The 20719-nt window shown below is 37.8% G+C and overlaps 1 protein-coding gene across 3 annotated transcripts in view; it reads left to right on the top strand.

Moving 5' to 3' along the window:
• LOC140135945 (ranBP-type and C3HC4-type zinc finger-containing protein 1-like) overlaps positions 1-20719 on the top strand; it is a 37296-nt gene that overhangs the window by 13502 nt on the left and 3075 nt on the right. For all 3 annotated transcript variants that reach the window (XM_072157640.1, XM_072157639.1, XM_072157641.1), the window contains exons 4-11: positions 280-373; positions 3170-3368; positions 5211-5476; positions 7131-7310; positions 14491-14672; positions 15454-15565; positions 16575-16853; positions 18696-18839. In XM_072157640.1, coding sequence (XP_072013741.1) covers positions 280-373; positions 3170-3368; positions 5211-5476; positions 7131-7310; positions 14491-14672; positions 15454-15565; positions 16575-16853; positions 18696-18839 — 1456 coding nt within the window. The remainder of the gene's footprint in view (positions 1-279; positions 374-3169; positions 3369-5210; positions 5477-7130; positions 7311-14490; positions 14673-15453; positions 15566-16574; positions 16854-18695; positions 18840-20719) is intronic.

Below are 20719 nucleotides of genomic sequence, written 5' to 3' on the forward strand. Positions count from 1 at the left end.
GTTGATCAAAGGCATTAATTTTGCCTTGCTAAGACACTGGCTATATCCTTCATTTATTAATCTGGTCTTGTTTTGAGCTCACAGAACTTATTCAAGCATTAATTTTAGAATTTAGCATGTCACAGCCATTAATTTTGCCTGTCCCAGGAATAAACTGCCCATCCAAAATGATGGGCAATGCTGTAAGTTGGGCAACATAACTGTGATAATGTGTAAGTGTAAAAATGACTGGAAATTTGATTTTGCCTATTGAGACATTTTATTTATTTCCATCATCAGACTTAATGTAAATGTAGAAGACAGGGTGGAAACAGGTGTGAAGATCATCTTAACAGTAAGACCAAATGACACTATTGCTGCACTGAAGAGAAAAGTAAGTGTTATTTATCTCAAATACTAACAACCTAACCTGGAATAAACACATCAACCATATTACATCTTCTGCAAATAGATCACTTGGCTTTATAAAAAGGAACCTTTACTCTTGCAACAAATCCATCAAAGAAAATGCATATTTCACCTTAGTTCGCCCACTCTTGGAGTACTCATCTTCAGTTTGGGACCCCCATACACAGGATCTTATTAACAAATTAGAAAAAATTCAAGGCAGAGCCGCAAGGTTTGTCGTCAATGACTACTCCAGACAGAGCAGTGTTACTGAAATTCTCACCAACCTTCAATGGAACTCACTCAAGAACAGAAGGACAGTAAGCAGATTATCAGTTCTCCAGAAGTCTAAAACAAAACCTCCTCGCCCTGCCGGTGAATGACCTCCTTCTGCCGGTCCGACGTCTGTCACGGCACCAACATCCCAACTGCTACCAAATCATCACATCAAACAAGAACTGTCACAAATACAGTTATTTCCCCCAAACAGTCAAAGATTGGAACTTACTACCCTACTCAGTAACCACCATAGAAGACACCAAGCAATTTAAAACGGCCGTCATAAACCACCTCAACCAACAAGACTAGTAAATTTCATGCGCACATCTCATCCTGCATGTATGACTCCACCAGGAGTGTTATGCAGTATACATTCAGATTCAAATTCAGATTCAAAATGTTCTTTTACAACAATTAATGCTCTCCGGAAAAAAAATTTCTCAGAAAAAACCTTTTTTAGCCCATAGAGGGCGTAAATATAGAAGTGATGTCCAGTTTGGATAATTAAATCATCCCACAATCATGAAATATTGGGATTCAATTGGGTCAATGCATTAATACTAAAATCTAATTGTTAACCCCATGAGAACTACCTGCCGATTGGCCAAAAAGAAGTTTTCATTATTAATTAGCCCAATCAGCAACATTGTTAGAATAATTTCACCACGCAAAAAAAATTGGGATGAATTATTTGTAAAGCTCCATTTTGATTGGTGATTAAATTGTTAATATCATGTAATTGACCAATCAGAGGCAATGTTAGATTGGCAGGTAGTGCTCGGGGGGTTAACCCTGGAAGTAAAAGATGATTACCATCGTTGGTCAAAATGCTTCTTATGGGAAGGGTCAAGTGGGGTGTCAAGGACAATAAAGACAATGGCCACCCAGTGATCATATATACATAATATTATCAAATTGCAGAAAATGCCTCTAAATAAATTTAAAGGTGTTGGAGGTATGTTAAAAAACAACCAGAGGTCCTCCAATGTTGAAGTTCATATAGAGGTCAAATTGTAATTTTTTATATTATTTTTTTTATTTCTGGTTTTGACAACCATGGATAACCCAAGAAAGCCTCTATTGAAGCTTATTTCCATTGGGGTCCATTTGAATACCGGGACAGGTTGGGAACAGTCAGGGGTTAACAGCCTACTCTTTTCGAAACTGAATGCGAGATACATCTACAGGTATGGCTCTCTGCACACGGGACCGACAGCTTAACATCCCCTCCGAAGGACTGAGTACTTTCATGATTCATTTACCCAATTCTAAATGAACCATGGGGAGAGCGGAAGTCTGAATTTAATCTACAGAGGCTGCCAATTAATTTCAGATTTTTCTTTCCAAGTACCTTTTTGCTTTCCAAGCAGGCCCTCATACATCAACAATCAATCAGATTTATTTTATTTCCATCAAAAATTACAACAAAATACAATAATTATAAAAAGTACAACACGATGGAGGAGGTACAACGATAAGCGAAGCCTGTAAATGCTGCACCCCCTGTATAATTAAATTACACAAATTAAAACAGAACAAAAACAAAACGAGGATTTGTAGCCAAAAATTTTTTAAACACAAATATATCAATTAATGAATCAATAAAAAGTTTAAAATATTATCTAAACACTTAAGTAACTTTCAGTGGTTCAGCATTCTGAGATTTGCCATCGTTAATGATCAACGATAGATCTTTTTTACATAGTGATATCAAAGATTAAAAGTGAACCAACAATATGTACTATGGACTTTAACATTTGCGCCAAATTTTGGTACACTTTTTAAAAGTTAACAATATTATCTAAACGCTATCTGTTCATCTATCGACAGTTAATAAATTTGTTAGTACATGTCGTTTGTTTTATAATATATTTGAGTAAGTTTTGTTTATCTGTACTGGGCCTCCGAATAGGCTGCCTAGATAGAATTGGAGAATATCCAACAACTTTTTTTCCAATATTTCTTATTGATAAATAAGGCCAAAAAAACAAAGGTTTGTCTCAAAGCTTGCGCGCGCATTTGTAAAATCACATGATTTGAAAAAAAAAAAATGCAGAATTTTTTTATTTAAAAAAAATTTTGTTTTTTGTTTTTTTCAGAAAAATTCCGCGAAAATCAGACTTTTTTCTCAAAATATCATAAAAATACCAAGTCGGGAATAAAAAAAAATGGCATTTCGCATTTGTTTCCAAACCACTCGTGAGCTTTGAGACAAACCTTTTTTTTCTTATAACATGTGTACAAGCTACACACAGAAACACTGGCAAGGATGCACCTTTGAAAGAACTCATTAATTCTCAAAAAAATGCAAAATTGTCTCTTCAAACAAAATTTGTCTTTATTTCATACAGGCCTCAAATCGAATTGTGACCAGGAATGCATAAATGTATTTTTCAATTTGGGAAACAATTGTATTTTTATAGATATCTATCTACAAGCACCAGCCAAAGTTCGTTTATTATCATTATATATTTATTTGCTTCATGATTTGTGATTATTCCAGATGTTTCATGAATATACATTTCCTGTTCAAGCGCAGAGATGGATTATGGGTAGAAGAATACCCAAAGACTTTGAGACTTTATTAGAAAACGGCATTGGAATTAGTGGTGCTAATTGTTATCTGTATTTGGTATCGGCTGAGAAAGTTGGTGTCACAAAGAGACAAGCAGAACTTGAGAGACAATCATTAAACCATCCAGGTAATGTTCACCCTAACGCTTTTTGAAATCAGTCGAAAAAATATTTTATGAAATGAAAACAAATATGTATGTGTAGCCTTATTTGTTGTACATTTCTGGACCAATTTATATCATTGCGCATCATTGCGTTCAGTCACAATGGCTTATGTAAAAAAGAGGCCATTTTTAGAAGTTGCATCCGAGTCTATAGGAGTCAACTCTCAAACACTACAGGAGACCAGGCCAATATTCATGTGTTTGTCAAGGAAAGATGACTCCTATGGACTTATGTGCAACTTTTAAAAAATGGCTTATTTTTTATGTAATGAACCATTGTGACTGAATGGAATGATTTGTGATGCTATAAATTGGTCCAGATGTATAGAACAAGTAAGTCTATACATACATTTTTACATTTTGCAAACTATTTAAAAAAAATTTATTTCAAAAAGCGTTAAACGTTTTAAGTTGTGGATCCTATTTCTATAGGGCTGAATCTGTACTGCACTTCCCAGCAACAAGTATAAGATTTATAAAGTAAAACACAAAAAATCAATCATATATTTCACATATCGTTATCTCTTTATAGTGTATCTTCAGCTTCTGATATGAAAGCTGTGATTTTGTCAGGGGCCATTATTTGTATTTTGTCAATATTGTTTCACCTGATATTTGTTTATGGGGCAATTGTGTAGGATTTAAAGTCCCATTCAGTGATCCCACGAAAGTGTAAAAAAAATTAAATTGTTCATTAATTGCTTAAAAGTGAAGGATAAGTCAAAAACAAAGAAAACAGCAGTATTGATGAAGTTGAAGCCCCATTCAAATACATGTACATGTAGCTAATTTATGTACTCTCATAACCACTGAACCACTAGCAGGCTATGTTAGCACATCTATGACAATGACAAATGTACCAAAATCTGAATTTTTATGATTTTTTTACGATTGTCCAGATGAGAAAATCACTGAATGGGCCTTTAAGGTAGATCATGAGGCATTTTGAAAATGTTTTAAACATGTACGAAACAATTGAGTATGGCAAAGTACGATCAATATGCCTTTTGTTTGAAGCAAATCAGACATATGGTTTTCATAACATATCAATTTATATTTTCTTTGTAGCTTATTGTTTTTATCAATAATCAATATGGTTAATGAGCTAAAATGACTGAAAAGGCTCATGTAATTTTTGCCAATATTTTGATAAAATATTAATGCATAAATATTCAGGGTACATAAAATTGGTATACTTTTGCCTTGAAAGTTAGTCAGTGTTTCTAATGTGCTCAAATGGATTGTGAACTAGACCTGATTTCTGTGTAATAACTGTTACATTTGCAAATTCACTCCCACATTCCCAAAAAAATATTGTTCATCATAATATGTGACGTGTCATGTCAAAAGGAGACACTTTTGGGCAGGATCGTAAATAGAGAAATAGCCAAAAATCTGCCCGGGGGTGATTTTTTCACAATACGGGTTTGTTGCGAATTTGTGATGTTATTAATGTTGAAAATATTGTCTGATAGTTTCAGACCAGAATATAACTGGCATCTTGTATTTTTTGAGACATTTTCAAGGTAATTCCTACTCTCAACATTGTCAATAATATTTTTAAAGGCCGATATCTGAATCTACAATTTTATAATACCATAACTTACAAACTCAATATCTTCGCTTAGGAATGTCCGATTTCATTGGAGAAAATGGCGTTGTGGAGCAAAATATCTCTTTATGTAAAAACCTCAAAATTGATAACCTGCCCAAAAGTGTCTCTTTTTGACATGACACGTCACACATATAGAGCAATCAAATTTCTAAACACAGCCAAATTATGTTTGATTTATCCTCATCCTACAGCGACACCTCAAAATCCTCCAGGCTTAGACCGCGCTATACCAGCACCTGTCTACCCTCCCTACGTGGAGCCACAACAAACATATCTTCAACCTCGACCAGAAGCATATCAACCACAGTCAGCTGGTTATACTACGTTACCACCGCCTAGAACCAGAATACCGTCAGGAGGTGATAATGGTGGTTATATGAGAATGGATCCAAGGCCTAGAAGACCTACTCCTGCACCTACACCACCTAAAAGACCAGCTAAGCCAACTGCAGATGAGGTATGTTGGGTGGGTGATTATGTATGAGAGGGGTGTGTGTGTATAGGGTGTGTGAATTGTGGTTATATGAGAATGGATCCAATGCCTAGAAGACCTATTCCTGCACCTACACCACTTAAAAAACCAGCTAAACCAACTGCAGATGAGGTATGTTGGGTGGGTGGTTGTGTATGAGAGGGGATGTGTGTTGGGGTGCGTAGGAGTGTGTGAATAGTGATTATATGAGAATGGATCCAAGGCCTAGAAGACCTACTCCTGCACCTACACCACCTAAAAGACCAGCTAAGCCAACTGCAGACGAGGTATGTTGTTGGGTGGGTGGGGTGGGTGTATGTGAGAGGGGGTGTAGGGGTATGCGTGCATGGTGGTTATATGAGAATGGATCCAAGGCCTAGAAGACCTACTCCTGCACCTACACCACCTAAAGACCAGCTAATCCAACTGCAGATGAGGTATGTAGGGTGGGTGATTATGTATGAGAGGGGTGTGTGTGTATAGGGTGTGTGAATTGTGGTTATATGAGAATGGATCCAAGGCCTAGAAGACCTGCTCCTGCACCTACACCACCTAAAAAACCAGCTAAACCAACTGCACACGAGGTATGTTGGGTGGGTGGTTGTGTATGAGAGGGGATGTGTGTTGGGGTGTGTAGGGGTGTGTGAATGGTGATTATATGAGAATGGATCCAAGGCCTAGAAGACCAGCTCCTGCACCTACACCACCTAAAAAACCAGCTAAACCAACTGCAGACGAGGTATGTTGGGTGGGTGGTTGTGTATGAGAGGGGATGTGTGTTGGGGTGCGTAGGGGTGTGTGAATGGTGATTATATGAGAATGAATCCAAGGCCTAGAAGACCAGCTCCTGCACCTACACCATCTAAAAAAACAGCTAAACCAACTGCAGATGAGGTATCTTGGGTGGGTGGTATTGTGTGAGAGGAGATGTGTGGGGGTGTGTGAATGGTGATTATATGATAATGGATCCAAGGCCTAGAAGACAGGTGCTCCTGCACCTACTCCACCTAAAAACAACTAAACCAACTGTAGATGAGGTATGTTGGGTGGGTAGTTATGTGTGGGGGTGTGTGTGGGGGGGGGTGGCGTAGGGGTGTGTGAATGGTGATTATATGATAATGGATCCAAGGCCTAGAAGACAGGTGCTCCTGCACCTACTCCACCTAAAAAACCAACTAAACCAACTGCAGGCGAGGTATGTTGGGTGGGTGGTTATGTGTGAGAAGGGGTGTGTGTGGGGGTGTATGTGCATGATGGTTATATGAGGATGGATCCAAGGCCTAGAACACCAGACCCTGGGCTTACACCAGCTAAACCAACAGCAGAAGAGGTATTGTTGCATAGGGGTATGTTTAGGGGTGTTTGAATGCTAGTTATAGAACACCAGGCCCTGGGCCTACACCAGCTAAACCACCAGCAAAACCAACTGCAGAAGAGGTAGGGGGTGTGTGTGTAGGGGTGTTTGAATGCTTGTTATGTGAGAATGCATCCAAGGCCTTAAAAACCTGCTCCTGCACCTACACTGGGAGGAAGGATGTCCCTGGTTTCATGTGTGTAGTCAAGTAAGGTCTGCTGACTATCACACCCCCTCTAGGCAGCTCCTATAACATGAACTTTATTTTCTTGTCTCATACAATAGGTTGGTTGGCACTGCCCAGCATGTACACTTATCAATCCCCCTACATTCCCTGGATGTTCCATGTGTAGTACAGAAAGACCTGCTGACTACCAGGTACCACCAGAAGGTTCTTATATTATGGATGCAGATGAGAAAAGAAGATATGAAGATGTGAGGAGAAATGAGCAACTTATGCAACAGGTGAGAGCTTAATTGCATGTACCATGTGCTGCCTTGTGTTGTTTTTTGTCAATGGGCTATTCCAGTTGAAATCCATACACATCCAAAATGACTTTGTAAAGCGCCCTGGGCAGTTAATGGAATGAATACAGTACATGTTTTGTTAGGCTTTGGTAGGCTTCAGTGGTAAACAAAACAGGATCATATTGGACCACACCCTATAACCAACATATGGCAAAAGACAGTAACATTGTTTTAAATTCTTTGTATGTTACAATCCTTTTTCCATATGAGTCATGTAGAGAGGTTAACTCTCTTCACACGGGTGTCGACTGCAGACGACAAGTTTTAAAAAAAAAAAAAAAAAAAATTCAAAATTCAAAAATTTCAGAAATGTTAATTTTCATGACCATATTTGGAATCAGCATGAAAAATGCATTAAAATGAGTACAAACAAGCCTAGTATTGATCCAGTAGTTCTTAAGATAGCTCTTGATATTTTGAGAAAATATTTCAAAACTTGAACTTTTTCCATTGAAGCGCATGGCTAGCACGCAAAGCATTAATCTCAACCATGTGATGTAACTGGGAGATATCAACTGCTCAGTGCCAGAAGTAGGTTTATCCTTAGTGTAAGAGAGCATGAAATACTAATAGGATTAGATTTAGGGTTAGGGTTAGGAGTTCGGGTTAGGATAAAGGTTAAGGTTAGGGTTAGGATTTGAGTTGGGATTTGTTTGGTATTCTCTTACGCGAAGGATACACCCAGAAGTGGGTAAGTGCATTAGCTGCCCCTGTGAACATTTGGCAATTCACGCACAGTTTATTGTACTCATCTACACATGGCAGCTATGGCACTTACCCACTTCTGGCACTGAGCAGTTGATATGCTCTTTTACCATATTACGGCAAATGGGCTATTCCAGTTGAAATCCCCACACCCCTAACCTAACCTTAATCTTCCTTTCAAATGGAGTCACCCATTCAGGTAACCCCATTTGAAATTCATACCCCCTGTGTGAAAGATTCAGTTCATGTCTTCCATAGGGGGTGTAAGGATTTCAACTGGAATAGTCCGCATGAAGGTAGGTTATTCCATAGTGGTGGTTTGTAGGTGTGGTTCCGTAATAAACCAAAATAAGACGACAAATATTAATTGATTTGCCAATTAAAAATCGACATTGGCTTGTCTTTTGCAGTAACAGTTTTGTAGTTAAGGCATCGTGGAACAATTTAACAGTAATTTTTAAATTTCTGACATAGTTTTTGGACTTTTTGATTGTTTTTTGCAGGCTGATTTGGAACCACAACTACATGACCTAGACCTACAACCACCACTACTTTTAAGCCACAATGCCCCAGTTAGGAGGCAACGCTATGATAGTGATGATGACGATGATAATGTTATCGAAAATCCTATATAGAATTCACACACAAAGTGCAATAGATCATATAGATCATTAATATGATAAAGAAAGAGTATGTTGTATATACATCTCTGAGAAGAATTAACATTATGGATTATGGAACTTGTAGTCACAGTTTCTTTACAGAGATAAAGCTGAATCTTATTATTGGAGAAAAATATGAATCTCATTATTCACACTTTGCACGGATCTGCCATTTTGCTACCAGGGTTGTCACCAGGACCAAAAAAGTACTGGTTAAAATATTGAAGGCGAAGCATAGCGAGCGAAGCTCTCGTGCCTCGCACTATCTTTTTAGTGAATGCTAGGGATCTGGGAACAGGCTTTGAGGGTACCACCCCCCTAAAAAAAATTTTTTTGCTCTTTTTATGATGAAATATCATAATCCACATCCGGAAATTAATTTTTTTTTGTGAGTGCCAGACGGCCCCGTACGTCCAGCGTAGTGACAACCCTGTTTGCTACCAAGATGAAGCTCTCCCTGCAAACGCATGCACAAAAAAAGGCATTGTTTTTTCTAGTAATGCCCCAAAAGGATTATGCAAAGCGTATGCGTAACTAAAGCATGTGTATTAAAGGTGCACACACACAATACGCACATTAAAGGTAGAACGTCATTTGAGATAACCCTGTAAAGGTCAATAGGTGGAAGTGGAAGTGAACATGTGAATGTGATGTAATCTGTTAATTAACAGTGTCTCGGAAGCGAGCTATTTGCCCTTTGCACGGATACACCATCTTGCTACCAAAACAAGGTCCTCCCTCCAAACGCATTTTTTGTTTATTGTACTTTTCTAGCAACATGCTAGAAGACTTTTCCAAAGCGTATGCAGTAATTCACGCATACGTAAGACAAATGTACGAACACACAACACACACTTTGCGGGTAGAACCTCGTTTTGAGATGACCGTGCAAGGCACATTAGTTAATAATTACTTTACATTCCAAATTCAAGAGAATCAATTTCATATATGTAACCAAAGCAATTACTTAGAGAGAATAAGCGATAGGAATTTTTATTTTGCCTATCCTCTCGTGTGATAGGCGACAGGCAGGTCCAATATTTTGAGTAGTGGATGCCGGCGCAGCCGTATCCACTACGATAAAAATATTGGACCTGCCTGTCGCTCATCATAGGTAGAGGATAGGCAAAAATAAAATTCCTATCGCTTATTCTCATTCTTAGTCAGTTAAATATTATTTTAATAACTGTAAACAATTTTTTAAAAGCAAAAACTAAGTTACCGTCATAAAACTCCCCTCATTATAAAATGAAGCGAAACTTGTTTACAACTTCACGTATTCTGTTGCGGCGTACTGCTAGCGCGGCGTATTCCGCACTAGTCTCACATTACAGCGCAATACATACGCGCACCTCTACAAGCGTGTAAGGCATTATCAAGACGCTTGATGACGTGGGGTCGATCACGGCCTGATAAGCGGCACCGAAATCTTGCGATTGTCCAATCAAAATGTGTCACTGAACTAGACCACTCCCACTGACTAAGAATATCTATTGAATTGATACACCCATCAGTTCCACTTGAGTGAGAGGGGTGTTAATATGGGTAAACTCAACACCCCTGTCATTGAAGTGGGACTGGTGGGTGTGTATTGAGTGAATAGATTGAGCAGGAGAGGTTACACATGTGTGTATGTCTGGTAAAGTAAATTTCCTAATTGTCCATGTGATATATGTGCTGTGCGTTGAGCATCTATGAACAAGTATGAACACAAGTGATGAACAACCTATCAACAACGATGACAAGAAATTTGACTCATTGGTCATCGAGTGTGTAGAAAGTGTGGAGATATCAACTCTTCTTTGTGCTCAATGATCACCATCTTCTACCCAGAACTCTGAGGAATTGGGAAATTACTTTAGAAGGGTCAAAGTTGATAGAGTTCCTAAATGTTATGGCAGAATATTCATGGCAGAATATTCAACTTGGTTAACAGAAGCATGACAATATGCCTAACCAAAGCGATTAGATTATAGCAGATTCAACCCATCGTGGGATGTTTTTCAAACAAATTCAGGCTACCGGGTGATCATTACATTACATTACATTACATTACATTACATTACATTACATTACATTACATTACATTACATTACAGGCAAGAACGATCATGCATATCACACTATGCATGACTGGCGGATGATTGACTGGCAGCCTGGATTTCTTGGAATAACGTCCCACAATGGCTTGAATCTGCTATAGGAGGTGTTGCACTGCGCCATATGATGTTTGCATGTAGAGAAGAAAGGTCAAAGACCTTGTGTATTATGCAGTTCCGTGCAATCATAGACGAACACTTAACTCGGTTCAAAACAAGTGCAACATATTGATTGGTCTTTTATTGAATTGACTGCAATGTGATAAGAGACACTAGTATGAATCCTTTATCCTCTGTTATAGGATGGAAGTTGTGTGGCGTAATAGTGTTCAGATTGTAAGTGAGCACTCTAAATTATAAATATTGCATGTGTATGTGGGGGTGTGTGTGCGTTTACGTAGCCAGGCAAACAAGGACACATGCAAGGATACGATTGTGGACGTCCTTGGTCTTTTAGATATATCCAGGACATCGCAAATAACGTAAAAATGCACTAAAAAGGGTTCACCTTTGGGTGGTATAGGATGGGCCACGGTATGGCGATTAAGAACAGGGTGTGTGAGTCCTCCGTTAGTATGTTTTAAATCAAGTGAAAAATGAGGTCCTTGTTTTCCTGCCTACACGAGTGGGGGTGTGTGTGTAAGGGTGGGATGTGTTATATATGGGTTTATATGTTTCCAATGTGTTCACGGAGTGAACGTGTACATGTTCGAGTTGAAAACAACATGTCAGCAGCTCATATCAGATGTGACATGATCTGGTCCATGGGGGCCAAAGGCGGCAAATTTGAAATTGAGATAATGGCAAAAATATGGAGTAATAAACAATAAGATACATAAGAAAATACACATCACAAAACCTCATAACTTCAGAACCAAGTATGCTAGAACTTTGGTGTTTTCAGTATATGATAGATTAATGTTACTACAAGGTAATAATTATAGTAACTGAATTTTTTTTTAAATGCCTCCTTTGGCCCCCATGGAGCAGATCATGTCACATATAAATGTTTGAAATACAAACAGGACCAACTATAATTGTTCTTTAGAGGCTGCAATATTATTCGGCATAGTTTTGCAAAAAGTAGATGATATACATTTAAATGCATACATTAAGCTTTTACTTCATAAGTATAAGAATGTATTTTTTTGAAGTCGCTATATAGCCAATTGCTGTTATGTTATAACTGTACACAAAAACTGTTTGTATTTATGTGGGTGTGTGTTACACATTATACATACACTCACATGAGCACACCTTACAGAGTGGGTGACCCGACTCCCTATTCTAGAAAAATACAGCACTAATTTTTTGGAATTAAAAATATATTATCCGGATTTGCCAAATGAAACGTACCTAAATCGTAATCATTTAGTTAGTTCTAACTGACAGAGAGTAACATTTTAATATTTTTGCAATTTGAGGGAAATGGGCCAAAAGCATGTTTTCTTACAAAATTCTAAGACTTGCTTGGTACAAGTCTAAGCATTCAAAACTTGAGTATAGGCTAAGAGTTAGCTCATAAATTTAATATTTTGTGAATTGGTTTAAATGAAAAAGATTAACAAATGTGTTTTCCAATTAGAATGCTTAACTTGAAATTAGTCTTTGTACAAGTCTTTGAGCTTGATTGTCACAGCATATGAGAAACACCCTAACTTTCATTGCCAATTAGAACTAAATGATTAGGATTTAGATATGTTTAATTTTATCGAAACAGGATAGAATGTTTTAATCCAAAGAAATTAGTGCTGTATTTTTCTGGAATAGGGAGTAGACAATGAATCAACGAAATAATCAACATAACTTCTTGCCTGAGTAGATCAGATCATGTTAAAATATAATGCATAGAAATATTCAAAATTTATTTATATTTTAACCAAGACTTATATTATCTGTGCCTCAATTACAATAAATAATGTTATAGAATACAATGTGTTGTGTCCCAAATTTCTATGTAAAACTGATGCAGGGTATCAAATTAAAATCATATTGATTGATCAGGATTGAATAGTTAAGTTAATATTTAGAACTTGGGGTTAAGATGATAGCAATAAGATTAGCTGCTGTGAGCAATTTTGAGAACACATCAAAATATCATCAAAAAAATCACTGATATAAGGGGATTTGCAACAAAAACAGTTTTTGGCAGGACCAGAAACTACTTTTGTTGCAAACCCCCATCAGTACTTTTTTTGATGATTTTTTGATGTGTTCTCAAAATTGTTTATGTAAGGGGTTTTGCAACAAAAAGCTCTTCATGTAGAATAACCACCACATCCAGGAATTCCTGATTTACATTGGAGTAGACTGTCACAATTAGCAGTAAATTTCTTGTCCAGGGGAATTTCAGGCTAGCTGAATTTCACCATGCATTATTTAAGTCTTTTGTATAAGTGATTGAGGTAACTGTATTACTCAGGACTCTGTTTCTGTTAGGAGAAACAAGTATGCAAGGGAAATTTGATTACATGCTCCATGAAGTAGGTTTGAATGTGTGTGGGGTGTGTCCAAGAGGCAGGGGCTAAATTTATGACGATCCTGTAGTGTGAGCCTATCAACGAGAGTCACTCACAGCATTCATTCATTCATTTTATTTTTCAATAAATTAAATGTGGTGCAAGAAATGTGTAATTGGAGATGTTTCATGTATCCCTTATATCTGCAGTCACATTTTCATCTACAAATTCAATTTATGGTGACAAGTACTGAATTTTTGATTTTGCAAAGCAAAATGTATAATGACTTCAGCTCCTACATTTTTACATAACTTGGAAAATTATCACAAAATATATTTACTGGAAAATAACCACTTTTACAGGAGAGATAATTCCAGTTATGGGACTTATTCAAAAGCAGACTAGATGCTAGTGACAGAGACTAGGCTATGGTGACTTTTGGAAATGAATTTGGTTCAGTTTTAAAAACAAATGCAGAAGAACCTGAACCCCAATTCAATAAAAAAATTCACAAATCTGCTTATTGTTACACTAAAGGTAGTTTAAAGCAATTTTTGACAAAGCATATCTTTCCCTATCCCTGAGATTACCAGTTTAACATACAGCCAAGATGGGGAATCAGTGGTTAGTCCAGCTTTCCAGAAAGTGACCATCACTTCAGGCTATTGGTTTTAAATAGGCCATTCCCGTTGAAATCCATACATCCCCTATGGAAGGCATATGATTGTAATCTCCTTCACGGGGTGTAGATTTCACACAGAGTCGCCCATTCAGGTAACCTACTTCAAATTCATACTCCCTGTGTGAAAGATTAAGGTCATGTCATCCATAGAGGGTGTATGGATTTTAACTGGGATAGCCCTATATTAATGGTTGGTGAGAGGGTCTTGCTGAAAGCATGTTTTGACCACAGTGGTTAAATAAATTTTTACACCCCTTTTCAGCTGAAATGTTAATGCTCTGCGTGCTAGCCATAGGCTTCAACATAAATTTAAAAAAAAAAAAGATTTGAGGTATTTTCTTATCTGAAATTCTGTAATTTTTGAATTTAAAAAAAACCACTGAAAACTTGTCGTCTGCAGTTGACAGTGACACCCACATGGAAAGAGTTATAAAAGTAGTCTGTATAGCTGTGAAATTTGTTCATTTTGATTGGTCGGTATAGCATAATGTTCTTGCATTTTTCCTTACAGTTGGAGCAGGATTGGGAGAGGGAAGCGAACGAGGAAGCAGCAGCAAACTTTCAACGGATCTTAGACACAGAGGGCCAGGAACTGATTACAAACACAGAAGACTTTGAGTGTCTGATATGTTATACAGATGTGGCACCAGGTGAAGGGGTGGTCCTCAGGGACTGTTTACATACATTTTGCAAGTAAGTTGGTGGACTTGCTCAAGTCCTCCACTAATAAATTTTACCATCTCAAGTTTAAGCGATAACTTGGTTCAAGGAAGTTGGATGATTGACACTTTTCATAGAGATTCTGTGGCACACATTTTTTGCCTATTCAGAATTTGTACTGTGTAAATATATAGAAACATGGTTCAAATTGGCCCGGACCCCGGGGGATACTTGGTACAAATGACCATTCAGTGATGTGTAACAAATATGGGTAGCATTTTCGGCCTCTTGGTATATAAATTACCCCCTTTTCTAGGCCAATTTTGATGTATGGATGGGTACTTTTTTAAAAATGTTCTCTTTTTTTTTCATTTTCGGACCAGAGTCAAATTGTAAAAACTAAGACAATTTGTGTTAAATTTGGCTGCAAATTTTGACTTTTAGTATATCAATGGGTCCAAATTTCTTGAAAACTTTGTATATTGATTGGTCCACTGTGAAAATATCAGTGGCATACCCTACTCAAACCAAACTTGAGTACTCTTCCCCCCCCCCCCCTGGGAGATTAGCTAATTGAAATAAGGCATGACATATTGTAAACTCATAGTTTATAGTCATTGATTCTTATTGTAAGTCTCACCCTCTACCCAACCAGAATCACTCATTTTTTAATCAGCAACAGTAAGCAGTCAGCAAACAGAAAATTTCTAATAATCCCTTATAGGGTGTATGCAGCAAATATTATTGTGATTTGCCATAGCTATTCAAATTTGTCCTATTTTTGACATTTTCTCATTATGACTGCATTTTTCAGAGAATGTTTAGGAGAGCACATCAAAGCAAGTGAGGAGCCTGTTGTGATGTGTCCTTATCAAGATGGGTTATACTCATGCCCAGAAGCTATAACAGAACGAGAAATCAAAGCTGTAAGTTAATAAATGCATACTATTGGATATGTTATTCTTCCCCTCTTTAATGGGCTATTCCATTTAATATCTACACTACCTCTGTGGAAGATTTAGTTAAAGTCTTCCACAGAGGGAGTAAGAGTTTTGAATAGAATAGACAATTGGGTAGCTTCCATTTGAAATACTCACTCCAGTTGTGGAAGATAAAGGTAAAGCCATGATACAGGGGGAGTATGAGTTTCAAAATGATTAACCCTGACCAATAGAGGCCATCAGCCTTTTCCGCGGGATCCACCATCTTGTGTGTAGTGCCGTTCTGCATGTCATGCGTAAGACATTTTGCCCCCGATTACACAGAAGTCGCAGCGCGTGACGCACCTCTTCAGTCAAGCGTCAACACAGTGATCTTAGCAACAAGGCACTCCGTACCCACAAGATGGGGGCGTTTACGTCACAATGACTACCTCTATTATATTTGAAAAACATACTCCTATGGAAAATATTTCCAAAATCTTCCACAGGTTTAATGTGGATTTCAACTGGCATGGCTCAATGCTCTGTGTGTTAATGCTAGCCATATACTAGGCCTCAACATAAAATGTCCAAGTTTCAAAATATCAAGAGCTATCTTGAGAACAACTTTTAATACATTTTTCATGCCGATTCCAAATATGGTCATGAAAAGTTACAATTGTAAAAAATTTTGAATTAAAAAAAAAAAGAATCTTTATTAACATTTAGCGTGTAACTTCAGGGCTTTTAATGCAAGGAACTAAAGTAAAATTTTTAATTCATATATACACAAACAATGGCATTAAAAATGCCTTGGTTCATGAGAAATTGCCCCTGGTTCTTAGCGAAAGCCCATGAATCAGCCTGGTTGTCAGTCCCTTATTTCGACCCATATTCTTTTAATACATATACCTCCCTATCATCCACCATTGTTGTTCACAATCAGTTATGGCATGTATCATGTTAACATTTTCTGTTAGAATGAATGTACATTGTTTTTTGTTTTCTTTTATAGCTTGTAACACCAGCAGAATTTAAAAAGCACCTTGATCGTGGACTAACGACAGCTGAATCACAAGCAGCTAACAGCTTCCATTGTAAGACACCAGATTGCCCCAGTTTTTGCTTCTTTGACGATAACAACAACTTCTTCCCGTGTCCTGTGTGTGGTAAACAGAACTGTTTGACATGTAAAGCAATACACGAGGGAATGAATTGTAAACAATATCAAGATGATCTAAAGAGAAGAGCGACTAATGATGATGCGGCTAGGAAGACGCAGGAGGCACTAGATGTGAGTGGTTGGAGCTGGGGTGTGTTGAGGGTGGGGGCAGTTTAGTGATAAGTAAATGGTGCTGTGTCTCATGGGTGATTTGTAAAGCAATCCATGAGGGAATGAATTGTAAACAATATCAAGATGATATAAAGAGAAGAGCTACTAATGATGATGCATTGAGAAAGACGTAGGAGGCATTGGATGTGAGTGGTTGGGGCTGGGGTTTGTTTAGGGTGGGGGGAGGGGGAAGTTTAACGATTGATAAATGGTGCTGGGTCCATGGGTGATTTCTAAAGCAATCAATGAGGGAATGATTTGTAAACAATATCAAGATGATCAAAAAAGAAAAGCTACAAATGATGATGCAGTGAGGAGGACACTGGAGGCATTGGATGTGAGTGGTTGGAGTCTGGGGTGGGTTGAGGGTTGGGGGCAGTTTAGTGATTGGTAAGTGGTGCTGTGTCCAATGACTGACTTGTAAAGTAATCCATGAGAGAATGAACTGTAAACAATATCAAAATGATCTAAAGAGAAGAGCTACTAATGATGATGCCGTGAGAAAGACACAGGCCAGGATGCGTTGGATGTGAGTGGTTAGAGCTGGGGTGGGTTGAGGGTGGGGAGGGGGGAAGTTTAACAATTGGTAAATGGTGCTGTGTCCCATGGCTGACTTGTAAAGTAATCCATGAGGGAATGAATTGTAAACATATCGAGATGATATAAAGAGAAGAGCTACTAATGATGATACAGCGAGGAAGACACAGGAGGCATTGAATGTGAGTGGTTGGAGCTGGGATGGGTTGAGGGTGGGGTGGGCAGTTTAATGATTGGTAAATGCTGCTGTGTCCCATGGCTGACTTCAGTGTCAAGTAATTCATGAGGGGATGAACTGTAAACAATATCAAGATGATCTAAAAAAAAAGCTACTGATGATGATACAGCAAGAAAGATGCAGGAGGCGTTGGATGTGAGTGGTTGGAGTTGGGGTTTGTGAGGGTGGGGGAGTTTAGTGATGGCCGATTTGTAAAGCAATCCAGGAGGGAATGAATTGTAAACAATTTCAAGATGATCTAAAGAGAAGAGCTATTAATGATGAGGCAGTGAGAAAGACGCAGGAGGCATTGGATGTGAGTGGTTGGAGCTGGGGTTTGTTGATGTTGGGGCAGGGCAGTTTAGTGATTGGTAAATGGTGCCCAGAGAATGAATTATAAACAAGATCAAGATGTACCCCTGGATTGATGCCCATGGATAATTGGTATCATGGAAAACACAACAATTCTAAATGTTTGTGCATATAACACTTAGCACATTGTCTGCTAAAATCTTAATACGCCCAGAACATGTCAAACAAATTTGCGCTAAAAGCAAAGCTGGCGTGATGGGTAGAAATACAATATGGAGGTACACTATCTTCCCCTTTTATCTGGCAAATTTGATGGAGTCCTTTTTGTCTGATAACATTATTAATTGAAGCAACATGTCAATATGCCTTTAAATTTTCAGGTGAGCTCATAGGTGAATATCATACTCATGTATGGACCTTCAAAACAGACCCTAAACAAGTATTGTCCCCTGCTTCCATAATACACTAAACAAGTATTTTTACTACCATATCTAAAATAGCAGAAAGTTACCATTATTTTGCCATGTTTTATTTGAGGTTCTGTAAAACATACCTTTTTCCCAAGTTTGTGATGTTGTTGACACCCTAAACATAATTATACATCACTTGCAAGTGAAAAACCACTTTTTTATGCACAAGCATGATCTTTACCTCTGAATACAAGTGCCCCCACCCCTACCCCCTGGTGAGCCTGGGGCTAGTTGACAAGTAATATTTATGTTGTGTTTGATTGACAGACCATGGTGCGAGACGGTGAAGCAATGAAGTGTCCTAAATGTGGTATTATAGTACAGAAGAAAGATGGATGTGATTGGATCAGATGTACTATGTGTAAAGTTGAAATATGCTGGGTGACAAGAGGCCTCAGATGGGGGCCAGGGGTAAGTTAATCTGTCCAAGTGTCATGCTTTGAAAGAAATAGCCATAGATTGTCTGTAACATTTAGGGTTTTTAGAGATAAAAATGTGTTTAATAATATGTGACCATCCACCACAAAGTGGTAGTAAAGTCGGCTCTAGGTCATTTTCTGTTTATTGCAGATTTTGAAAGAATTCACTTTCAGCTTTAAAATGACACCTCAACCAGCTTCATCGGACATCTGAAAGTGAAGTTATGGTTCATCAAAGGTCAAATTCCTAATATATTTTACATAGAAATCCATATACTGTTTTTGATTTATCTCAAAATGGAAAATGCCGACTTTACGACCAGTTTGTGGTGGATGGGCACATATGTGACGTGCTTAGTAAAAAGGATTTGGAGTATCCCTGGACCTAGCTAGAGCTAAATGCTAGGAACATTCATGGTGACTTAAAAAACAACAACATCTTGTTTCTTCAATATGCAAAGTTATAATTTGTGTTCATGTCATAGTCTGTTAATGATTTCAAAATGGATATAATTCTGATATTTTGAAATCATTTATAATAACAATATTAATTATAATAGACTATGACACAAATTACAATTTTGCATATTGAAGACATAAAATGGTTTTTTGGGGGGTTTTCAACCATTAATGATACAATGCACTAGCATTAAGCTCTAAGCTCTTTAAAGAAATAGTACATTTAAAGCAACCAGTCACTTCATAGCTGTCATTTTCCACAGTAAAGGATAGGGGACTGTAACGGTGGTGTGAAACAATTTTCATGTACATCATGAACCAGACTTATCATGTTTCAGATTGATCATTTCATTATGCAGTATGTCAACCAAAAATATTTGCTTGCATTTTTGCATGTCTTCCAAACGGTGAATGTTTCTAACTCAATTTGAGCCTTCTTCTAGGGAATTGGTATAATCGGAGCCAGAGATAAAGATACTAGTTTGCATCTGTCATCACCTGTCAATCAAACTCAGAAAGGATATTTTTACAATTTGTTGTGATGATTGAAGTTTCTGATTGTGGCAGTAAAACAGTGTGCCTTATGGTTCATTTTGCACCTTCAAACATACTTACTGCAGGGATGTATGTTTTCTGGATTTTTTTTACGGATTTCTGTTCAATGCAGATTTTTCAGGGAAACAAAATTTAAAATATGGGTTTTTTTTTGGTTTTTTTAACATATCCGGTATTGGATGATGATATGTCATCAGAAAAAGAACAACAAATTTTAGGAGGGGAGATACCCTCGTAGCCTATCTCTGATTCCTAGCATTGGCTAAAAAGATAGTGCTCTATTTGGCTTGCTCGCTTCACTCACACCGTTTCAACAGCTACTTACATCCCTGAAACTGTTTCAAAAGTTAGGTTTGGGGAATAGACCTTTTTCCCTCTTTCCCATCATGCACTATTCCAGGGAGTATGAGTGTCGCGTAAAATACATCATCTCCCGGGAGAGTACAAAGTTATGTTCATTACATTCTGGAATACGGACATTTCGGCTGGTGCCTTCATCACAAAAAAGGAATCCCCGATAATCATGATAATGGCGCCACGATCACTAATACCTTTCGGGGGCAAAAAACAACATTTCTATGCCTTATGGACATGGTGTCGTCGCCAAAAAAAGTTTCCTGTTATTGAAACCTAACTTTGTATACATTTTATAGACCTAACGGTGAAAAACTAATGACAGGACACGCAGTGATATTTTGTCGGCGTCCGTTTCACTTTTTTTCGGAGATGAAAATAAAACGGTAAACAAAATCTCTTACACAGATGTTCTGCATCGCTCCGTAACTGCATCACTCGTGTATTCAATAATTGCATAATTAGTAACATCGATGGCCTTTACGATAATCCGCATATATGGAA

This window comes from Amphiura filiformis, chromosome 16 (genome assembly GCF_039555335.1).
Source record: "Amphiura filiformis chromosome 16, Afil_fr2py, whole genome shotgun sequence".
Taxonomy (NCBI): domain Eukaryota; kingdom Metazoa; phylum Echinodermata; class Ophiuroidea; order Amphilepidida; family Amphiuridae; genus Amphiura; species Amphiura filiformis.